This window comes from Cydia fagiglandana, chromosome 20 (genome assembly GCF_963556715.1).
Source record: "Cydia fagiglandana chromosome 20, ilCydFagi1.1, whole genome shotgun sequence".
Taxonomy (NCBI): Eukaryota; Metazoa; Arthropoda; class Insecta; order Lepidoptera; family Tortricidae; genus Cydia; species Cydia fagiglandana.
In genome coordinates, this window is record NC_085951.1 from 12,465,873 (window position 1) to 12,484,049 (window position 18,177).

An 18,177-nucleotide genomic window follows, 5' to 3' on the forward strand; every position below is an offset into this window, starting at 1 on the left:
TAGAGCCGTTTCCGACTCGGAAATTATACAACGACGAAATACTAATAATATGAAAATAAATAATACGAAAGTTGACAAGAGACAAAAAAAGAAAAGGCAGCATATTTTTTTTTAATCATTCATCTACAACAAGATATATACTCAATTTTATTTCAAAGAAACTATCTATGTGTAACATATTGAATATAAAATAACTTATTAAAATAGATATATATATAATATCTACAGTGGTATTACTAACCGAAATTAAATAACGAACGAAAAATTTGCCCTTGAGGCATCATACCAAGGATGCTGGCGGCATTTCTTCGCATTAATACAATTTAAATTTAACACTAAAACAACTAGATGGTCCGACAAAGTTAAGAAGGCCACCTCAGGCAAGCTCCATCAAGCGGTGAGGGCTACGGGAGACCGATGGAGAGAAATCAACGGAGCTGCAAAACCAAAGAGGTCACGATCCTCATGAATGAATGAATGAATAAATGAATGAATGTATGGATGGATGGATGGATGGATGAATGAATGAATGAATGAATGAAACTTTGTAGGACTTCGTCAAGATGTTATCGGAACGCGTATGTAAGAGCTTAGACGCTAGTCCGACGTTTTGTTTTGTCCAAACACGAAAAGTATATCGTTTGAATTTTTGAAATATTTTGCATGGCCGTTTTTCGTTTCCTTTGGTCCGACCAAGAAGAGAGAAGAGAAACTTTAGTATAACTGGACGTAGTTTAGCGTAAAAGATCCATCCTCTAAAATTTGTCATTTAAATGAATGACTTTTTCGTTTGACAGAAAGTTCAAATTTCACTAACAGATTTTTGTGGGTTGGATCTTTTACCCTAAACTACGTCCAACTTAAGTAATTAGGTTACAACCTTGAAATAACTTGTAATCAAGGGGCTTACTGTCCAAACCCTCGATATCCGGGAGTTTTCATCAAATTACAGTAAATTTTAATCCCAACTTAAGCAGATTAGCTGATTATCTTCCGACCCGAGTAATCCGAGAAGGAACGTTAATCTATCCCGATTTTAAGGGACGTTAGAATTAATATAAATTGTCTTTGGACTATAATTAATGAAGAATTTGTAATAAACCCGTACACGCCGGGAAGAGGTTGACAACTCGAGACACAAAATCGAAGAAATTTGAAAATTATGTAAATCCTTTTTAAGTTCCACTTTCTTAACTTTTATATCTCGAGTTAACTTGTCCCGCCGTGTACCAAAATGTTGTTTTCGGGCAGAAAGGTACATTAACGATTGTGTACGAAGTAAAACAAAAATATTTTGTATGGCCGGTTGGTCTATATTTGAACAGTATAACTCATGGCCCTCATGGGTTCTATGAATAGAAAAAAATGAAATAAAATTGATATCTTCTATTTTATTATACTGAAATTTACAGTACAAACATGTGTAGGTAACTGAAACAAAACAGTAAGTACTATATTTATGTTTATTTAAATATTCTCCTTTAGCTTTGATACACAAACTCAAAAGTATTTTTAAAGTTATTAACAATATGCACATAAAATAAAAAAATGAGAAAGTATTTTTAGGCTATAAACACTGTGATATGATGGTAGTTCTTGTCTACGTGACAGCGTGATAAAACGGTGTCCGTCATTTTCTATCCGGCGGTGTTAAATAGTGACAAGTATTTTATCACGTGGATAAAATCATCTATAATACGCCGGCTCAGTTTTTGATATTATCAACAATACAAGGGTCTTGTGATGTTTTGTCAGACAAATATACAAGGAAGTGGTCTTCATTTTTCTTTGAGGTCCGGACCCCCTAAAATATTGAACGTTGTATTTATTTTGTTACAGTTTTCTTACTTGAAACGGCCTTTGATGATTGCGGTCGCCAAAAGGAAAACCCAGACGTTTCCAGATTTTTCTTTTTTTACTTGAAACGTTTGGGCTTTGTACTCGAATGGTTACATTACAGATGTAGGTTACGTTTAAAAATGGTTTCCGATATGGTGTATTGGAAACCGTTTTCATTGTATTTGAGTGTAAGGTATTGAAACATTAACAGTGGTTAGTATTCCAAGATATATCTAACCAACCACTGTATCTCCTGAATGCTTTTCGCATTTTTCATTCCGCTAAGTACCTACGTTTTAGTACTTTTAAGTCGGCCGCTAGGCTGCTATAGAATAGATAAATAAATATTTATAATTAAATAAATAAATATTATAGGACAATTTTACACAGATCGGCCCAGTCCCACAGTAAGCTCAATAAGGCTTGTGTTGTGGGCTATTACCCACGACCCACGACGATATATAAAAATAACTACCTATATAAAAATACTTACAGGAAGCGTATAATGAACATTTTATGAGTGTGATTGAGACATAATAAAATTAAATTTATCACTTCTGAGATTCTGCCTTCTGAGAACAGCCTCCTAGCCTAGTCGGTAGGGGTCCATATTGGGTCGCATAATAATTGATTGTCCTAATGTAAAGTTACGCATAAAACTCATTTCGCATAATTGTTACTGTGCTGGAAATATTAACATTTCTCAGAAATTATAACACAAACCTAACCTAACCTATCCTTTTCTACACAACCTATGCAAAATATTTTAGAAAATACTTTCTGTTTCAGCTGGAGAAAAAATATGCGAAAAGAGTTTTATGCGTAACATTACATTATGACAATCAATTATTATGCGACGAGATAGGATCCCGCATCCCTCCGATAAAATGCGGACATCTAATGTAAACCTCAAAACAATACCCAAGACTCTAATCCCGAGCCTGAAGTATTAAAAGTGAAACATGCGTGTCGAACTAGGACGACTCGATTGCGGAAATAAATAAGAGATGCACTAGATATGAAATAGTAAAGATATGTGACGGTCTATGGCAAAAGGTACCTTATGGCGGCTGGCGCAGCGATTCGGGAAATTAATTAGAGATTCACTAGATATGAAATAGTAAAGTTATGTGACGTGAAGGTAGCTTATGGCGGCCGGCGCTTACGTCGCATAGCGCCGCAATAATATTGGAGCGGCGTTAATGATAGCGTGAGCGCCAACCGCCATAAGGTACCTTTACCCGTGGGACGTCACATAGGGTAAAGGCACCAGTAGTCAGCCTTATAACGACTTTTTTAAGTTTGAACGTTCGGCATTTCTACAGGATTAGTCGGTTAATTAGACAAATGACATAGTTAGATCAATTGTTTATCATAATTTTAAAACAAAATATTTAAAAAAATAACAATCGTGTTTATAATATCTCTAATTAAGTTTAAACAAAAACTGTCACTTTTCTCCAGTAGTCAGCCTCCAAAATCCAGTAAGCAGCCTCTGTGTACCCAGTACTCAGCCTTTATAATATTCATAATAATCTGATCAAAATAACTTATATTTATATCATAACCAACAATATGATTATCATTAAATTTTCTTATAAGTATACATACAATTCTTATGACACGAAATTTGTTAGTTAAGTATGTACTAGGTATTTACTTAACTAAAAAAGTTGTCAAGCGAACCCCAGGTTCCCATGAGCCGTGGCAAAAATGCCGGGATAACGCGAGGAAGATGAAGGTATTCGGTAAAAAATAATGAAACGATTCTATGCAGATCTAATTATCATCAATAAACAAAGTCATATACCTACCAGGAAAAAGCAAAATTATGTTATGTATAGTTAACGTCATAAATATGTATACACTTTTGAACCTTATTTCAATGAGATAGGGTTTAAAAATGTGGACATATTTTTGGCGGCGACGTACCAAGCAACGTCAATGGCTGAGTATTGGATCCGCGAAGTGAAGTGAAGAAGTTCCAGTGGTCAGCCGCATTATAACGTAATTTCAAATGCGGCTGACTACTGGATTTTACTTAAAATTTACTAGGGCATGCCTAACTAAATTTGAAAATGTAAATTTAACGGTCCTAACGGTCACATTGGCTCGAAAATAATAAAATAAACGAATAACCCAAAGGTCAGCCGTGGGGGGCTGAACACTGGATTTTTTGGAAAAAAGTGTTATCCTGTGCCCAGCCCCCTCAATTTATAAGTGAAATATTGATATTTTCATCAAAACATAATCCAATTTAATAGATAAACTCATAAACAAACCAATCATTAACAAAAATAATAAATTATAACATTAAAACATAGTTTTTCTTGCCTGTTAAGAGAACACCACGTGCAGTAAAAAATATGGCGGACATGACACTTTTTCACTCGTCGACAAACAGCACCTGTATGAACGAGTATATTTCTTGCCCCCGTTCCCTCGCCGCACCTGTCGTGTGACGTATTAACCAATAAGGAATCAAAGCTCCTATTCGAGTACTCGCGATTTGTTTAAACGAATATACCAGATATTTATGACCAATAAACGACTCAAAAGGCTGACCACTGGTCCCTGGCTGGCCACTGGTGCTGTTACCCTATCTTTACTATATCGTTTCTAGTTAATCTCTAATTCATTTCCCGAATCGCGCCGTCTACCTAATCCCGGGCCTGAAGTATTACTAGTGAAACAAGCGTGTCGAGCTAGGAGTCTCGACCCTGTATTAGTTAAGTTACTAATACACGGGTGTTAATTACTTAGAGCGTTGACCCCGACTAGCCGTTTGACGCGATAACTTTTAAGGAAGTATGTTTCCAGCAGTGTATATATATTGTAACGCTACGTCTTACGTAGGCGAACAACGCGCGAACGCGGCGCGGCGCGGCGAAAGCGGCCGCCGCCGCGCCGCGCCGCGCCGCGCCGCCTGACATTCGCGTGCAAATCGCGCCGCACCGCATTCGCAACGAGATCGCTTACGTAGGACACTTCTATGGGCATCAAAGGATTGATTTCGCCGCGCCGCGCCGCGCCGCGTTCGCGCGTTGTTCGCCTACGTAAGACGTAGCGTAATAGTTAATTAGGTACTAACATTAGGAACGTAAGTCTACTAACAAATCTGTATGAGTACATAGTTGCTCGAAATAAATATTTTTCATTTCATTTCATTACTAAGTTTTACTCATTCTATTTTAGTTTATAATTTGTATGTTTAATCTGTTTTATTCTAAAGGTTTTTAATAAAATGATTCATTCACTCAGGTGAGTAATGTAGTAAGATTATTTACTTATTACTGTTTTCCAATAGATTGCTTTTTCGGATTTAAGGCGACAATCTCTTCGAATTTCCAATAATGTTAAACATGGAAGATATTTCGATTAGTTGAAATGATCCCGCAGTAAAAAAATTGACCCCATGCACCTTACAAAATTGCAAGAGCGGATTAGGTAGGTAGGTAACAAATCCGTTAATCGAACTGTCATGTTCGAGAAAAAAAGATTATTTCTTATAGTTCTTAGTCTTAGAGAATATAACCAACGGAGACGCCATGTCTAAAATTTTCGGTACAAAATAGTCTGCCGTTTTTTGCGGGGGAGGGGCACATCAAATGTATAGGTACGTCATGTCAGATAAACGTCAGTCCATACATATGGTTGACCATTGGCCGCCTATTTTCGACAGAGGGGAACGCCTGTTAATGGCGGCTCCATTGTTAATTACTCCGAGTTCTTAGTACTTATTCTTTTAATCTGCAACCCAATCAAAATTCCTACCTATATTGCAATGTGTCGACCTCCCCGAACTCATTCCGATATATTTGCATTCGAAGAATCGCTCCCGCGCGGATAAAAAAATACAAATCGTGCGCTTTCAAAGGAGGCGTATAAGTTAAAAAGTATAAAAAGAGCGGGTACGAGTATAGATTCGTTACGGCTTGTGTGCTTTTGTTACCGAACCGACTTTACAAAATGTTTAACATGCTTTTGTTTCAGTACAGTCGCCATCAGATATATCGGAGCAGCCAAGGTGTTCACAATATCTGAACACGCACTCTAACGCCTTGACAATAGAGGCGTGTTCAGATATTTGTGAACACCTTCGCTGCTCCGATGTATCTGATGGCGACTGTACTTAGTAGGAATAGAGGTGAACTGACTCTGAATGACAAAATGTGATAATTTCATCATAAATGTCAAGTAAATTCTAAAGTTACTCTGTATCTTTAGGTACAGTCAACAACAGAGCTGTGAATACAGGCAAAGTGTCAAAAACATATATACAGTACTTTATTGCCTGTCGTGTATACATATTTTTGGCACTTTGCCTGTATTCATAGCTCTGTTGTTGACTGTACTTAATATAAGTGCCAAAACAAATAATTTGTATATATTCGGGTAGTTATAAAATTTATTGATAACCAGCCAAATACAAAACCACCTGGATCTGTCACTGAACGACCTGACTTTAAACTCAGTACATTATTTGATCATGTAATGTTTTCATCTACTCTCAACTGGCTTAAGAAGCCATTGAAGGTAGAATTTGTTTGCTCTTAAATACCCAAAGTAGAGATGCAACGGATAGTTGTTTGGCCGGATACCGGATACCGGATATTCGGCCTGACCAACGGCCGAATATCCGGTATCCGGCCGCCGAATATTCGGCCGGCGGAACTATACCTACATTTCGGTTTTTCAGGTGCGCATTCTGCAGGTTTGACCTGTTTCGTAGTAATTAAACGTTCGCGCGGAGTCATTCCTAGGTTCGAAATGAGTGCGCGTGCAAGTCAGTGGAATGAATAATAAACAAGTACGATTATAACCGTGTCTGTTTCTTAAATCCAATTTGTTTACTCCGAAATCAAGCAATGTTACTATCTGGTATCCGGCCGGATAGTAAAATAATGGCCAGATAGGCCGGATACGGGATAGTAACCGGATATCCGGTGCATCTCTAACCCAAAAATACAGCCTATAGACCAAGTCAAGAAAAGTCTGCAGAGATTTTGATAGCCCACGCAGTGCAAGTATTAAAATAATCTAACGTCAAACTTCTATGAAATTACGACGTATAATTAACACTTGCATTGCGTGGGCTATCAATATCGCTGCAGACTTTTCTTGGTCTAACTAAGAACTTTTACTAAGGATAAAAGTACATACTTTAGTAAACCTAAATAGAATTACACACATCACTGAGAGAAAACACTAATAAAAACACACTTAGAATTACAAAAATAAACTTAATCCGGGGACAAGGAGAGTCAACTAATAGGAACAAATTGACTTAAATTTCTATTAGTTCTTGCAATTTCTATTATCTGTTTGCTGAAATTAGATTTGGGATTACTGAGCTGTTTGTAGAACACACACTTTGTTTGTTTGTAAACTTTACAGAAATAGTGAAACATCCATAATTATTACTAAAACTTCATTTTTTCCCCTAGTACTGAACTGTTTTTTATTCCTGGTGATGATTTTTCTCTCAGTGCATCACAAGTAAAAATGTATGTTAGCATAGCAGACTTACATTTGTACAAAACTCAACCAGTTTTCCAATCCGGCCAGGATTTAACGTATTTACCTGTGTTAAACAGCAGCCAGAGGTCAAACACCTTAAAAACACAACACACACACACTAAAACCATAAAGGCACATCTACACGCTCCGATATAAGTCACATGATTTTTTTGTAGTGAATAGAGGATCGCCGGGCATCGAACTCGTACTTGACAGATGACAGATACGGCTGAGCCACTTGTCAATGTCCACTGATTGATTTTTTTGAGATAGGCCGACGTTTAGGGGCCGGTTTTGTGGAACCCTTTGATGTAGTGCCTTTGAGCGTACGAGGATAAGTTCTATTTGGTATTCGCTAGCACCAAAGATATATGTAACTCCGTATAAGATAAATAAAGTCTAAGAAAAAAACGTGCCTGGGAAATCAAGAGAAAGTCATTCTCGAATAGATGGCGCCATTACCTTTGGCGTATTCTCGGCTAGATGGCGTTGACGACACCGTTTGATATTTAACAATTTTAACACATATCAGTGAAAGAACATGGGTCAGTATGGAACAAAAAAAATTAAAAATCATTTATTATCCGTAAACATATTTTGATTAATTTATACATTTTCAATTTTATTTTAAGTTTTAATCGTGTGTCGATAGATGGTAGTAAAGTAAATGTACCGTGGCTACAAAATTTACTATGGCAATAGACCTCTATACTATCTATTCACTTTGCTAGCACGAATGGTGCTGCCATCATTTTGTTTGTATTTCTACGTTAAGTCTATTGAAGTAAAATTAGTTTTTTAGTGCAAGTCGGACTCTTCCACCGAGGGTTCCGTACTTTTTAGTATTTATTGTTATAGCGGCAACAGAAATACATCATCTGTGAAAATTTCAACTGTCTAGCTATCACGGTTTATGAGATATAATCTGGTGACATGACAGACAGACGGACAGAGGAGTCTTAGTACTAGGGTTCTATTTTTACCCTTTGGGTACGGAACCCCGGAAAAAATTGCTAGTGATATTACCTAGGGCTAGGGATCTCATCACTCACTCACTTCGCTGGCTCAGCGACCCGAAGCGAAGTGGATCTTGGCCTCCGATGGTTCCGAAACTAGATTTCGCCATTCGTTCCTAACCTAGGGATCGGCTGACCAAAATTATGAACAGAATTATATCAATATACCATGCTATACCTTATAAAACAAAGTCCCCCCCCGCGTCTGTTTGTCTGTCTGTGTGTTTGTATGTTCGCGATAAACTCAAAAACTACTAAACGTATTTTCATTCCGTTTTAACCTACCGATAGAATGATTATTGAGGAAGGTTTGTGTATGATTCGTTAATCCGCGCGAAGCCGGGGCGGGTCGCTAGTCACAAAATAAGTAATAGCAGACGTGTCTCACTCCGCGATTTCGTCGCTTTGCTACAGGTAGCTAAAAGTGCATCCGTTTGGCCCCAATTTTGGGGTTTGCCATAAGCCGCGCGTGGAGCTGTCGCCACCTAGCGGCCATATCTGTGCTGATCGTAACAGACGCGTTTTGTTAGAGAGTGAGTCTTCTGTACTTAGCACTATTATTTATCCTGTGGTAATAGTTGACAAAATTTTCAGATTGAGATAAAAGGTGAAAACGTCTGTATCTTTAGATATTTTAATAAAAGTAAACAAAATCTACCCTCAAATGGCTTCTTAAGCCAGTTGAGGGTAGATGAAAACATTACATGATCAAATAATGTAGGTTAAAGTTAGGGGGCCGATTTTTGAATTTCGACCGCTTGATTTCGTGTATTTCGTTCAATAATAATCTCCAGTACCCGGCATTTAAATTCTACGAATATAATTGAAAACGATTGGTCAATACCACTCGATTCCCAATGTATATCGCTCGTAATTCAAAAATGAACATTTCGCTGTTTTCCACCGATTTTCGAGTGACGAAATCGAACACTCGAAATTAAACTGTATTATTTTTGCATGCTGCATGGTAGGTCATAAGAATCTAGCCATAGTTTTAGGTAATATTCAATATTTCTATGCCTATTCAGGCAGGATGTGCTGTTCAGAAATTGTATTTTACATCTTTATTGTACCGCATTCAAGAAATAAATAAATGATTATGATTATGATTAAAAAAATTGTGCAATGACATATCCAGGTCCTTTTGTATTTGGTTGGTTAATCAATAAATGTTATAACTACCCGAAAATTTACACATTATTTGTTTACTTTTATTTAAGTAGGAAAGATACAGAGTATAGAGTAGAACTATCACATTTATCTTTTAGTTGACAATACAAACGTGTTTTTTCCTGTGCAGATGATATCCGCCTGCCAATAAGAACTTCGCTATATTCAATTTCACGCATATCTGACCAGATGACAAGCGGAAGATAGGAATCTGTCTTGATGTCCGACCGTCGTACGTATGGAGGGTATACCGGGTGTGGCCTGTAATACGAGCAAAAAAATTTCCTTTAGTACCGTTTGGTAACTAATAATTGGTAACCAGCTTCGAAACGGGAAAAAAATACCAATTCGTAATCTTGCTTCCCATTTTGTAGCTGGTTACGAAATTTTAGTTACCAAACGGTACTAAAGGAAAATTTTACTGTAGGCTGTACTCCTCATACTGACTAACATTTGTTCAGCAACTTTTTTAAATAACTTGTGGTTTGATTTTTAATACACATCAAAGTTTATTGCGCAATGTAATAGCAAATTTTGTTATGTTTAAGGCATGACATTCAAACGTCAATCACAAATGATATGGCATAGCGATGGCGTCCATTGAAGATAATATTTATTTTGTATGAAAAATAGAAAGTCTAAATACTTCGTAATTTTTAAAAGTTGTTGAACAAAAGTGTCACCGTTTGAGGAGTACAATCTATGTTTTAATTATTTGCTCGTGTTACAGACCACACCCGGTAGAGTCTTCCTACCTACGTGTCATATATGGAGCGGTGTGTTCGGATTTCACAAATATTATATTGATTCGATATTAAGACGAGAGTGCCCCGAAACCGCCTTGCCATACAAACGTAGTCTCCATTTTCCTCTCTGGGTATTAACATTATTGAAAATACCTATGTTGACACGATTTGGTGTGTATCAACCACAGCTATCCCCTTCGTTTGATTATTTTCGAATGTGTTATTATTTTTCCATATATTTAATTTTGTTTTCGAACTTGTTTTCCTCTCATAACTCTATAAATAATTAAAAAAATCTAACGAAGGGGTATAGGCTATGGTTGATATTAGAGACATCATATTGGATACAAATATTTTCTATAGTGTTAACATCCAGTTCCATCCAGACTACGTTTGTATGGTGAAGCGGCATTTGACTACTAGTCAAATCAGTTTCTTTTTTCGAACTGTCAAAACGATTTGGCTACTATGGAAACACTAAAATGTGACGTCACAATCAAATTACCAACTCTTTATAGTTTTATACGGGTTTAAAAATAGAAACTTAATTTTGTCTAAGTAATTTTTTTTAAAGTAAGAAAAATAAAAAGAACTTATCTAATAAAGTAATTATTATAAAATACACAAAAAATTAAAACTACATTACCATTAAACATCTACCTACCAAACATTATCAAATCATTTATTACAAAATACCTACCTTGCATGCTCCGTAGACCGTCAGAGCAAGTGAAACACTATTTCGTCGCCCCTTACGTAAGCCTCTTTAGCTCAGTGGTAGAGCACTGGTCTCGTAAACCAGGGGTCGTGAGTTCAAACCTCACAGGAGGCACTTGGATAATTACTTTTTGTAATTTTTAAATGTTCTTTTTGTATTGTAATATTTAGTTTTTGATAAGAAATTAATTATTTTCACAGGTTAAATGAGCATTAAAAAAACTTCTGAAAACAACCAAATATGTTAGAAAAAAATATTATAATTGTGAAATGAATTCTTGACATTTTAAAATAATTTTGTGTTATCTTTTTTATTTTATTTGAAGAACATATTCCCAACTATTTAGCTTTTATTTACTTTCTAAGGCTCAATCACAAAATAATGTGAACTCGAATTTATTTCTGTTTATTCATAACAGATAAGTTTCTTAACTAGAAAACTAAATCCAATAACCAATAGAAAAACATGCTATTAAAATTTCCACGCAAACCGTTTTTCAATCAACTCGTCCGAACATAATTTTTCATTTCCATTAAACACTCACTAACAAACTTTTTCTTTGGTTTCAGATCGCCGTTTAAAACTCAAAACAACGTTCCAAATTTAAAACTTCAAAACGTTCCAAATTTAAAAATGTTCCGTTACTGGTTGTGTTTTGTTTTTTTCTTGGCGGGTAACTGCGGCGCGAACAACTGTAGGGACGCCAACCTTTGCTGTCCGGGGCGGGACAGTGCCTGTGTGGTGCAGAAGGCGCATCAGAACGCGATAATTGAGGATTTGACGGACAAGCCGTGTTACTGTGACCATGCGTGCTTGAAATTGGGAGACTGCTGTTCAGATTTTAGAGAAACCTGCGGAGGTAAGCGTTTTGCATTATTTAATTTGTTTTTCACGCCATGCGAAAGATAACAGAAACGAGAACAGAAGTAGAAAAGATAAGATAACATCACATTTTAGTTATACTATGGTATAATAATAATACTCTGCCTGGTACTCTCTTCCCGCCTTTTCGTGGTCACGTGACTGACACACGCCTACGTCATCATGCGACAGCGCTATAATATATATTATGCGATAGCGCTACCTATATAAAATGGCAATGTTATTGTGACGTAGGCTTGTGTCACTCTGGGAAGAGAAGACTGGTTAGATTAATCAGACTGACATTGAACATTAATTCGAATAACCCAAAATCAAACTTCCAGTTCCATGTTTAACCAAACGGAACCCAATTATCGTGCTCCATCTTATTTATTCCTTACTCATTAAACATTCCTTAAACCGCCATTGGAGTTCTCTTTTTAAATTTAACAAGCAGTTAACGAGTGTTGTTTAAAACGCTTACCGAGTGCAGGGCAGTCGCTTCGTTTATAAACACTATAGGCAGGCGTGGCTCACTCCGCAATTTCGTCGCTTTGCTACAGGTAGCTAAAAGTCCATCCGTTCGACCCCAATTTTGGGGTTTGCCATAAGCCGCGCGTGGCGCTGTCGCCACCTAGCGGCCATATCTGTGCTGATCGTGACAGACGCGTTTTGTTAGAGAGTGAGTCTTCTGTTCCTAGTACTATTATTTATTCTGTGTCCACAAGGACCTTTGGAGCATTTACAGCTAAGGGGATATAACAATTTCCTATCGGTTATCTGTTTCACAAATGACCAGAACTGGTGGCCTAGCCAACATGATAAGCGTTGGTAGAAAACACTATTCGAAAATTAAATAGGTTGTATAAAAGTAGGCATGTATTTTCGTAGTGTCCGTCTTTGCGATATATTTTTACCTTTCTTATGGTGTTTAATTTATCGATATACGTGTACCGCTCGACTCATAACAGCTCAGAGAGCCTACCGCCAAAAAAGGAAAATCAAAATTTAGCTATTTGCCTCTTTATCATTTCGTTTTTCGCGGTAGACCCTCAGTATTCAAGCATGTGGAATCACTAGATCTTGACCTGTCAAACCAAACGGCGTATGCGCCTTACAATAACTATTAAATAAATGCTTTTTGTAACTGTCCTTGAAACCGGAGTGTCATCTCAGGATAAGACTTTTTGAAATTGGAAGGGATGTTTCGAGAAATAACGGTCGGTATACCGTTACCGTTAAAATCGGGTATTAAAAAGTAAGTGCCTTATTACGGCTTATTGTGTCGGTTGCTGGTTAAAAATACAATGTTTATGTTTGTGCTTACGAAAAGTAAACAAGTATAAAAATAACTTTATAAGTGCTATTTACGGGTACTTAGGGTACATCGCCAATTATTAGCCAGTTTTCAATTACTGGCCACCTATACTAAAATGAATTCTGTGTATAGGTGAATAGAACTCATTTTTGTAAGAGGCGGCCAGTTATTGAACGAGTGGGTTGTGGATAAATTTCAGTTACTGGCCATTTTCCTTATACTGAAAATGAGTTTTATTTATCTGTAAATAGAATTCATTTTTGGAATAGGTGGCCAGTAATTGAAAACTGGCTAATAATTGGATTTTCGTACCTTATATACTAAAATGAACTTTGTTCACCTATAAATAGAAATCAAATTAAGTGGCCAGTAATTGGGGGGTGGCTAGTAATTGGCGATGTACCCTATATATTTTAAAGGTGTTGGGAGTATTAGGGCGAAGTGTTTAATGTTTTTAATTGAAAATTAGTTCGAATCCTAGTAAGTGTACCTATTTATTTGTGTGTTTATCACAAATATTAGGTACCTATTTGTTCCTGAGTTATGGATGTTTCCTATGTAGGTATATAAGTATTTACATATAACTATTATGTGTAAGGTTGATCTGTGTAAAATTGTGTTTTAACTTTATTTTTTATGAGCTTTCATTCAGATACTTTAATCTGACGGAAATAGGTATTATGTTTTACTTAATCTAAAACAATATCAGGCGTGGCTCACTCCGCGATTTCATCGCTTTGCAACAGGTAGCTCCGTGACGTGACGTTGCAACAAGTACATCCGTTCCACACCAATTTTGGTGGCTAGCCATAAGCCGCGCGTGGCGCTGTCGCCACCTAGCGGCCATATCTGTCCAGGCCGCCTAGCCAAGGTTACAATCGCTATCGCTTCGACAACGAAAAGCATTATGTATCTCTATCACTCTTCCCCATTGGTGTGACAGTGACAGTTGCGTTTCGATCGCTACGGAGCGTTAGCGATTGGCATCTTGGCTACGCGGCCTGATCGTACCAGACGCGTTTTGTTAGAGAGTGAGTCTTCTGTACCTAGTACTATTATTTATTCTGTGACAATACATACAGTTACCTACCTTAGGTCCACTTGCACCATTTCACTGACCCGGGGTTAACCGGTTAAACCCTTAACCCAATGTCAAATTGTACTGGTAACCATAGTAATTCCAGGTTGAACCGGCTAACCACGGGTTAGTGGGATGGTGCAAGTGGCCCTTACGCTACGTCTTACGTAGGCGAACAACGCGCGAACGCGGCGCGGCGCGGCGCGGCGAAATCAATCCTTTGATGCCCATAGAAGTGTCCTACGTAAGCGATCTCGTTGCGAACGCGGTGCGGCGCGATTTGCACGCGAATGTCAGGCGGCGCGGCGCGGCGCGGCGCGGCGGCGGCCGCTTTCGCCGCGCCGCGCCGCGCCGCGTTCGCGCGTTGTTCGCCTACGTAAGACGTAGCGTTACCGTTCTTACCAACCTGTACTTCGACACACCTCGTTCAGTATTTCTTATCGAGGTGAGCTAGAAATAACATTTACCTTCAATACTCTCATAGATATTGGATCGGTAAGAAAATTGCAAGTGTAATTCAAAAATAATAATGTGTTCGTGAATTTATTTCTTACCTCAGAGGAGACAGAACATCAAACGTATGTATACAATTACTTGCTTTGTTGTCATGGTAAAAAAAAAGTTCATAAATTTCCTACATAATTATACTGTATGCAATATTATTTGCGTTATTTGACATCTGTCACTCACAACAGCAATACAACGTAAAATGTCTTGCACATCGAAATCACAAAGGAAAACAAATGCCCTGCGAACGTTTACGTTCTCCGTCTTTTTTTTTTAATTTTCGGGTTGGCCGGACACCACCGTTATGAATCGGTAGTAGTCTAAGTAAATCGATATGAATTTTTCATTTTTCTTTTAATAAAAGTAAGGAAAAGGTGGATAATTAACTGTAAATATGGATATATTTATCGTCACCTAACAGACAACAAATTTGACACAGAAATAACATAAATAAACTTTAAAATAGATCCCCAGTTAGTTTAGATTTTGACGATGGGTGCGACCTACTCGGTCGGTGTATTAAATGCATTTACCTTGCGGGAAAACCATATAATTCTAGCTTTATTTAAATCTCAAATAAAAATTCATTATACGTCACAATTCGATACCTCAGTCTACGTGCCATCCAATCGTAATCACTTGCTGTGACAATCGATTTGGGTTAGTTACATCTCTATATACGTCAGTCACAATGTGTCAAATAACGCAAATAATATTGCATACAGTATAGGTATATTAATTATTGCTGGTGTGATCCTGGAATTTGTATTGGCATTTCCAACTTGAGAATTGACAAAAAAACAAAATAGACAGGGTTAAAACAAATAGTAGTTACCTGCACGAGAAACTAATTCTACAAAACAATAGCATGTTTACAGAACGCCTGACCGCGCGAGCTCAGCCCAAAACAATCGTAAAAGCAACTTTTTGCCTTCATTTTTGTGACAGGCGCTAACTTTATTTAATAAACGGTTGGAACAAAGGTTGTCCAAAAACCGCAAGGACGTTGTAAATTTACTGTCTACAACTGTATTTTAAGTGTATTTAACAACTTTAAACTCTCGCGTTTTGTACACATATTTAATTATACACGTCTTAAACTATGCTGGGGCCCTTAGGCACTCAAGATTTTGGGACACTTTTGGAAAGTAAAGAAAGCGAATTAAGTAAATTATAATTTTTTTACTATGATCTATTCATTATAGGTTATCAAATATACTGTCTTTCCTTCGGGGCCCCCTGGGCACGGGCCCTGTGTGCCCTTATGATACAGACTGTAATGCAAACGGGTCTACCGCGATATAATATCATCATATATTTTCTGGGACGTCAGTCTTTCCGTGACCACAGCTGGTGCAACTCAGCTGAAACGTCGGAATTTAAGGTAAAAATAATGAAATTATATCGCGGTATAAACCCGTTTGTGTAATGAAATATATATTCAACCAATTTAAATAATATATTATTTTTTTCCTTGTTACAGTAACATTGTCAAGCCTTTTGTCTGGCGTAAAGCCGTTGGATGAGGTTTTTCATTAAACATAACATGATGTCAAGTACCGAGTTTAAGCTGCTACTTAGCGATGAATGGGGGTAGGCAGCTGCCGCAGGATATTAAAAAAACGTATTAAAACGGGGGGTTACGAGTCCCATGTACAGTCAGCTGCGGAAGCCGTTGAGCGAGATGTTCAAAAAGAATCAGTAGTTACAGTCAGAAACGAACGAACGAACGAACAATTTTGTTAAAAGTGTCATCACAATATCACTTTAAAGTTTTAAACAATTAAACAAAACATTTTTGGGATTCGCATAAAATATTGCCATTACCACTAGGTATTTTGAAATACCCTTTATTCCTGACGTATACATTTTTACATTTTCTTTTACAATTATGCAAGTATCTATGTTTTATTTATTTATGTTTTTACTCTTTTCTTTTCTGTTTGTTTTTCTTCGTCAGGCCGTCTTTGACATAGGCCTCCTTCAGGCGGCGCCACTCCCACAGCACTAGGTATTGTTATAAATAAGTACTTAATTCAATATTTGTGTTCTTGTTAATGGACAAATATTTAAATCCCTATCCGAAAAAAAATTGCAATTTGGAACACCTTAATAAGGTACGAATATAAAATGGCGGCGCAACACGGAGGGATTTTAGGATTATCCTTCTTATTATTCGTACAGTAAAATATATGCCACGTGATAGCGACATCTACACGGCATTATGTTAAATTTGTGGGATTTAGAAATACCAAAATTCAAATAGCACGAAATTCAAACCTGCTGCATATAGGAATTAGGTAAGTAAGTAAACATCCTTTATAGTAAGTACTTTACCGCACTAGTGCGATAATTAGAACATTACGCAACTATGTCAAAAATTTAAAGGGCCATATGTACTGTAAAACGTCGTACGATACATACATATAGTAGTACACCCTATAATGGACGTGGAACCAGTAATGGGACAAAAAAACATAATTCATCGAAAATAAGTATCTAAAAGTAGTTTATAAACACTGGCTGTATATTATCATAAATAAGAGTCCTAGAGCTGTTTCAGTTTGAAGTTTCATTAAATTTGGTTGCTTTTTAAGAAATTGGCGTCAACCCAAAAGTTGTCGTGTCACTGAAAAAAAATACCACTACGAATTCTTAACAACTTCGCTAAGAGAGGTGAGTTAATTTATTAAATTTCAATTAATTAATACTTGATGAAAACTAGAATGTGTTTTGTTAGTTGCATTTACCATGAGATAAGGTATACAACACACTATGTTGTGAGTCCACAGATGTAAAAAAATAGTGGTATTTGGCCCAATCCCATTATAGGAGCTGTAAAACTGCGTACCTCCTATGATGGGACAATTGACAGAATGATGCTTGCCATGCCATGATTTCATGTTTAAACAATACAGAAGTAAAATGTAGTTACGAAATATGTCAATCAGGAGGTATTCTCGAACTTCGGATAAATCAATATCGTTTTTCCAAACTTTTATTTAACTTGCCCTGTTAGTTAGTGTGGGTCCAATCTTGGTAGCTGAATTTGAGCCACTTTTCGATTTCCGATTCAGTTGAAATTTTGTGTAAGTACGTAATTAAGTATGCAAATCGGATGATAATGCAATATTATGATAACATGGACCTAATCTGATGATGGAGACAGGAGGTGGCCATGGGAACTTTATCGCAATAAACCCTAACTAATTGTGTTTGGGTATATTAGAATTGTCTCGATGGATCTAATACAATAAATAATTGGCTGTGGAAAGAAAAATACATTCAGCGATAAAAGCTTATACCTACCAAAAATTGATTGTTTTGCCGTAACTTATTTCCCATTTCAATATTTTATACTGATAGAGCAATGTCCATTATAGGGGGCCCATTACTGGATCCAC

The 18,177-nt window shown here is 37.0% G+C and overlaps 1 protein-coding gene and 1 non-coding gene across 2 annotated transcripts in view; both read left to right on the forward strand.

Annotated features, from left to right (window-relative positions):
• The first annotated feature begins 11,051 nt into the window (after positions 1-11,051).
• Trnat-cgu (transfer RNA threonine (anticodon CGU)) lies at positions 11,052-11,123 on the forward strand. Its single transcript has one exon. It is a non-coding gene; the product is annotated as a tRNA-Thr (tRNA).
• Positions 11,124-11,630: 507 nt separating this feature from the next.
• The window catches only part of LOC134674498 (somatomedin-B and thrombospondin type-1 domain-containing protein), a 57,394-nt gene continuing 50,847 nt past the window's right edge, over positions 11,631-18,177 (forward strand). Inside the window, exon 1 of the mRNA XM_063532597.1 lies at positions 11,631-11,868. Within this exon, the coding sequence (XP_063388667.1) occupies positions 11,643-11,868 (226 nt within the window). The 5' untranslated portion in view covers positions 11,631-11,642. The remainder of the gene's footprint in view (positions 11,869-18,177) is intronic.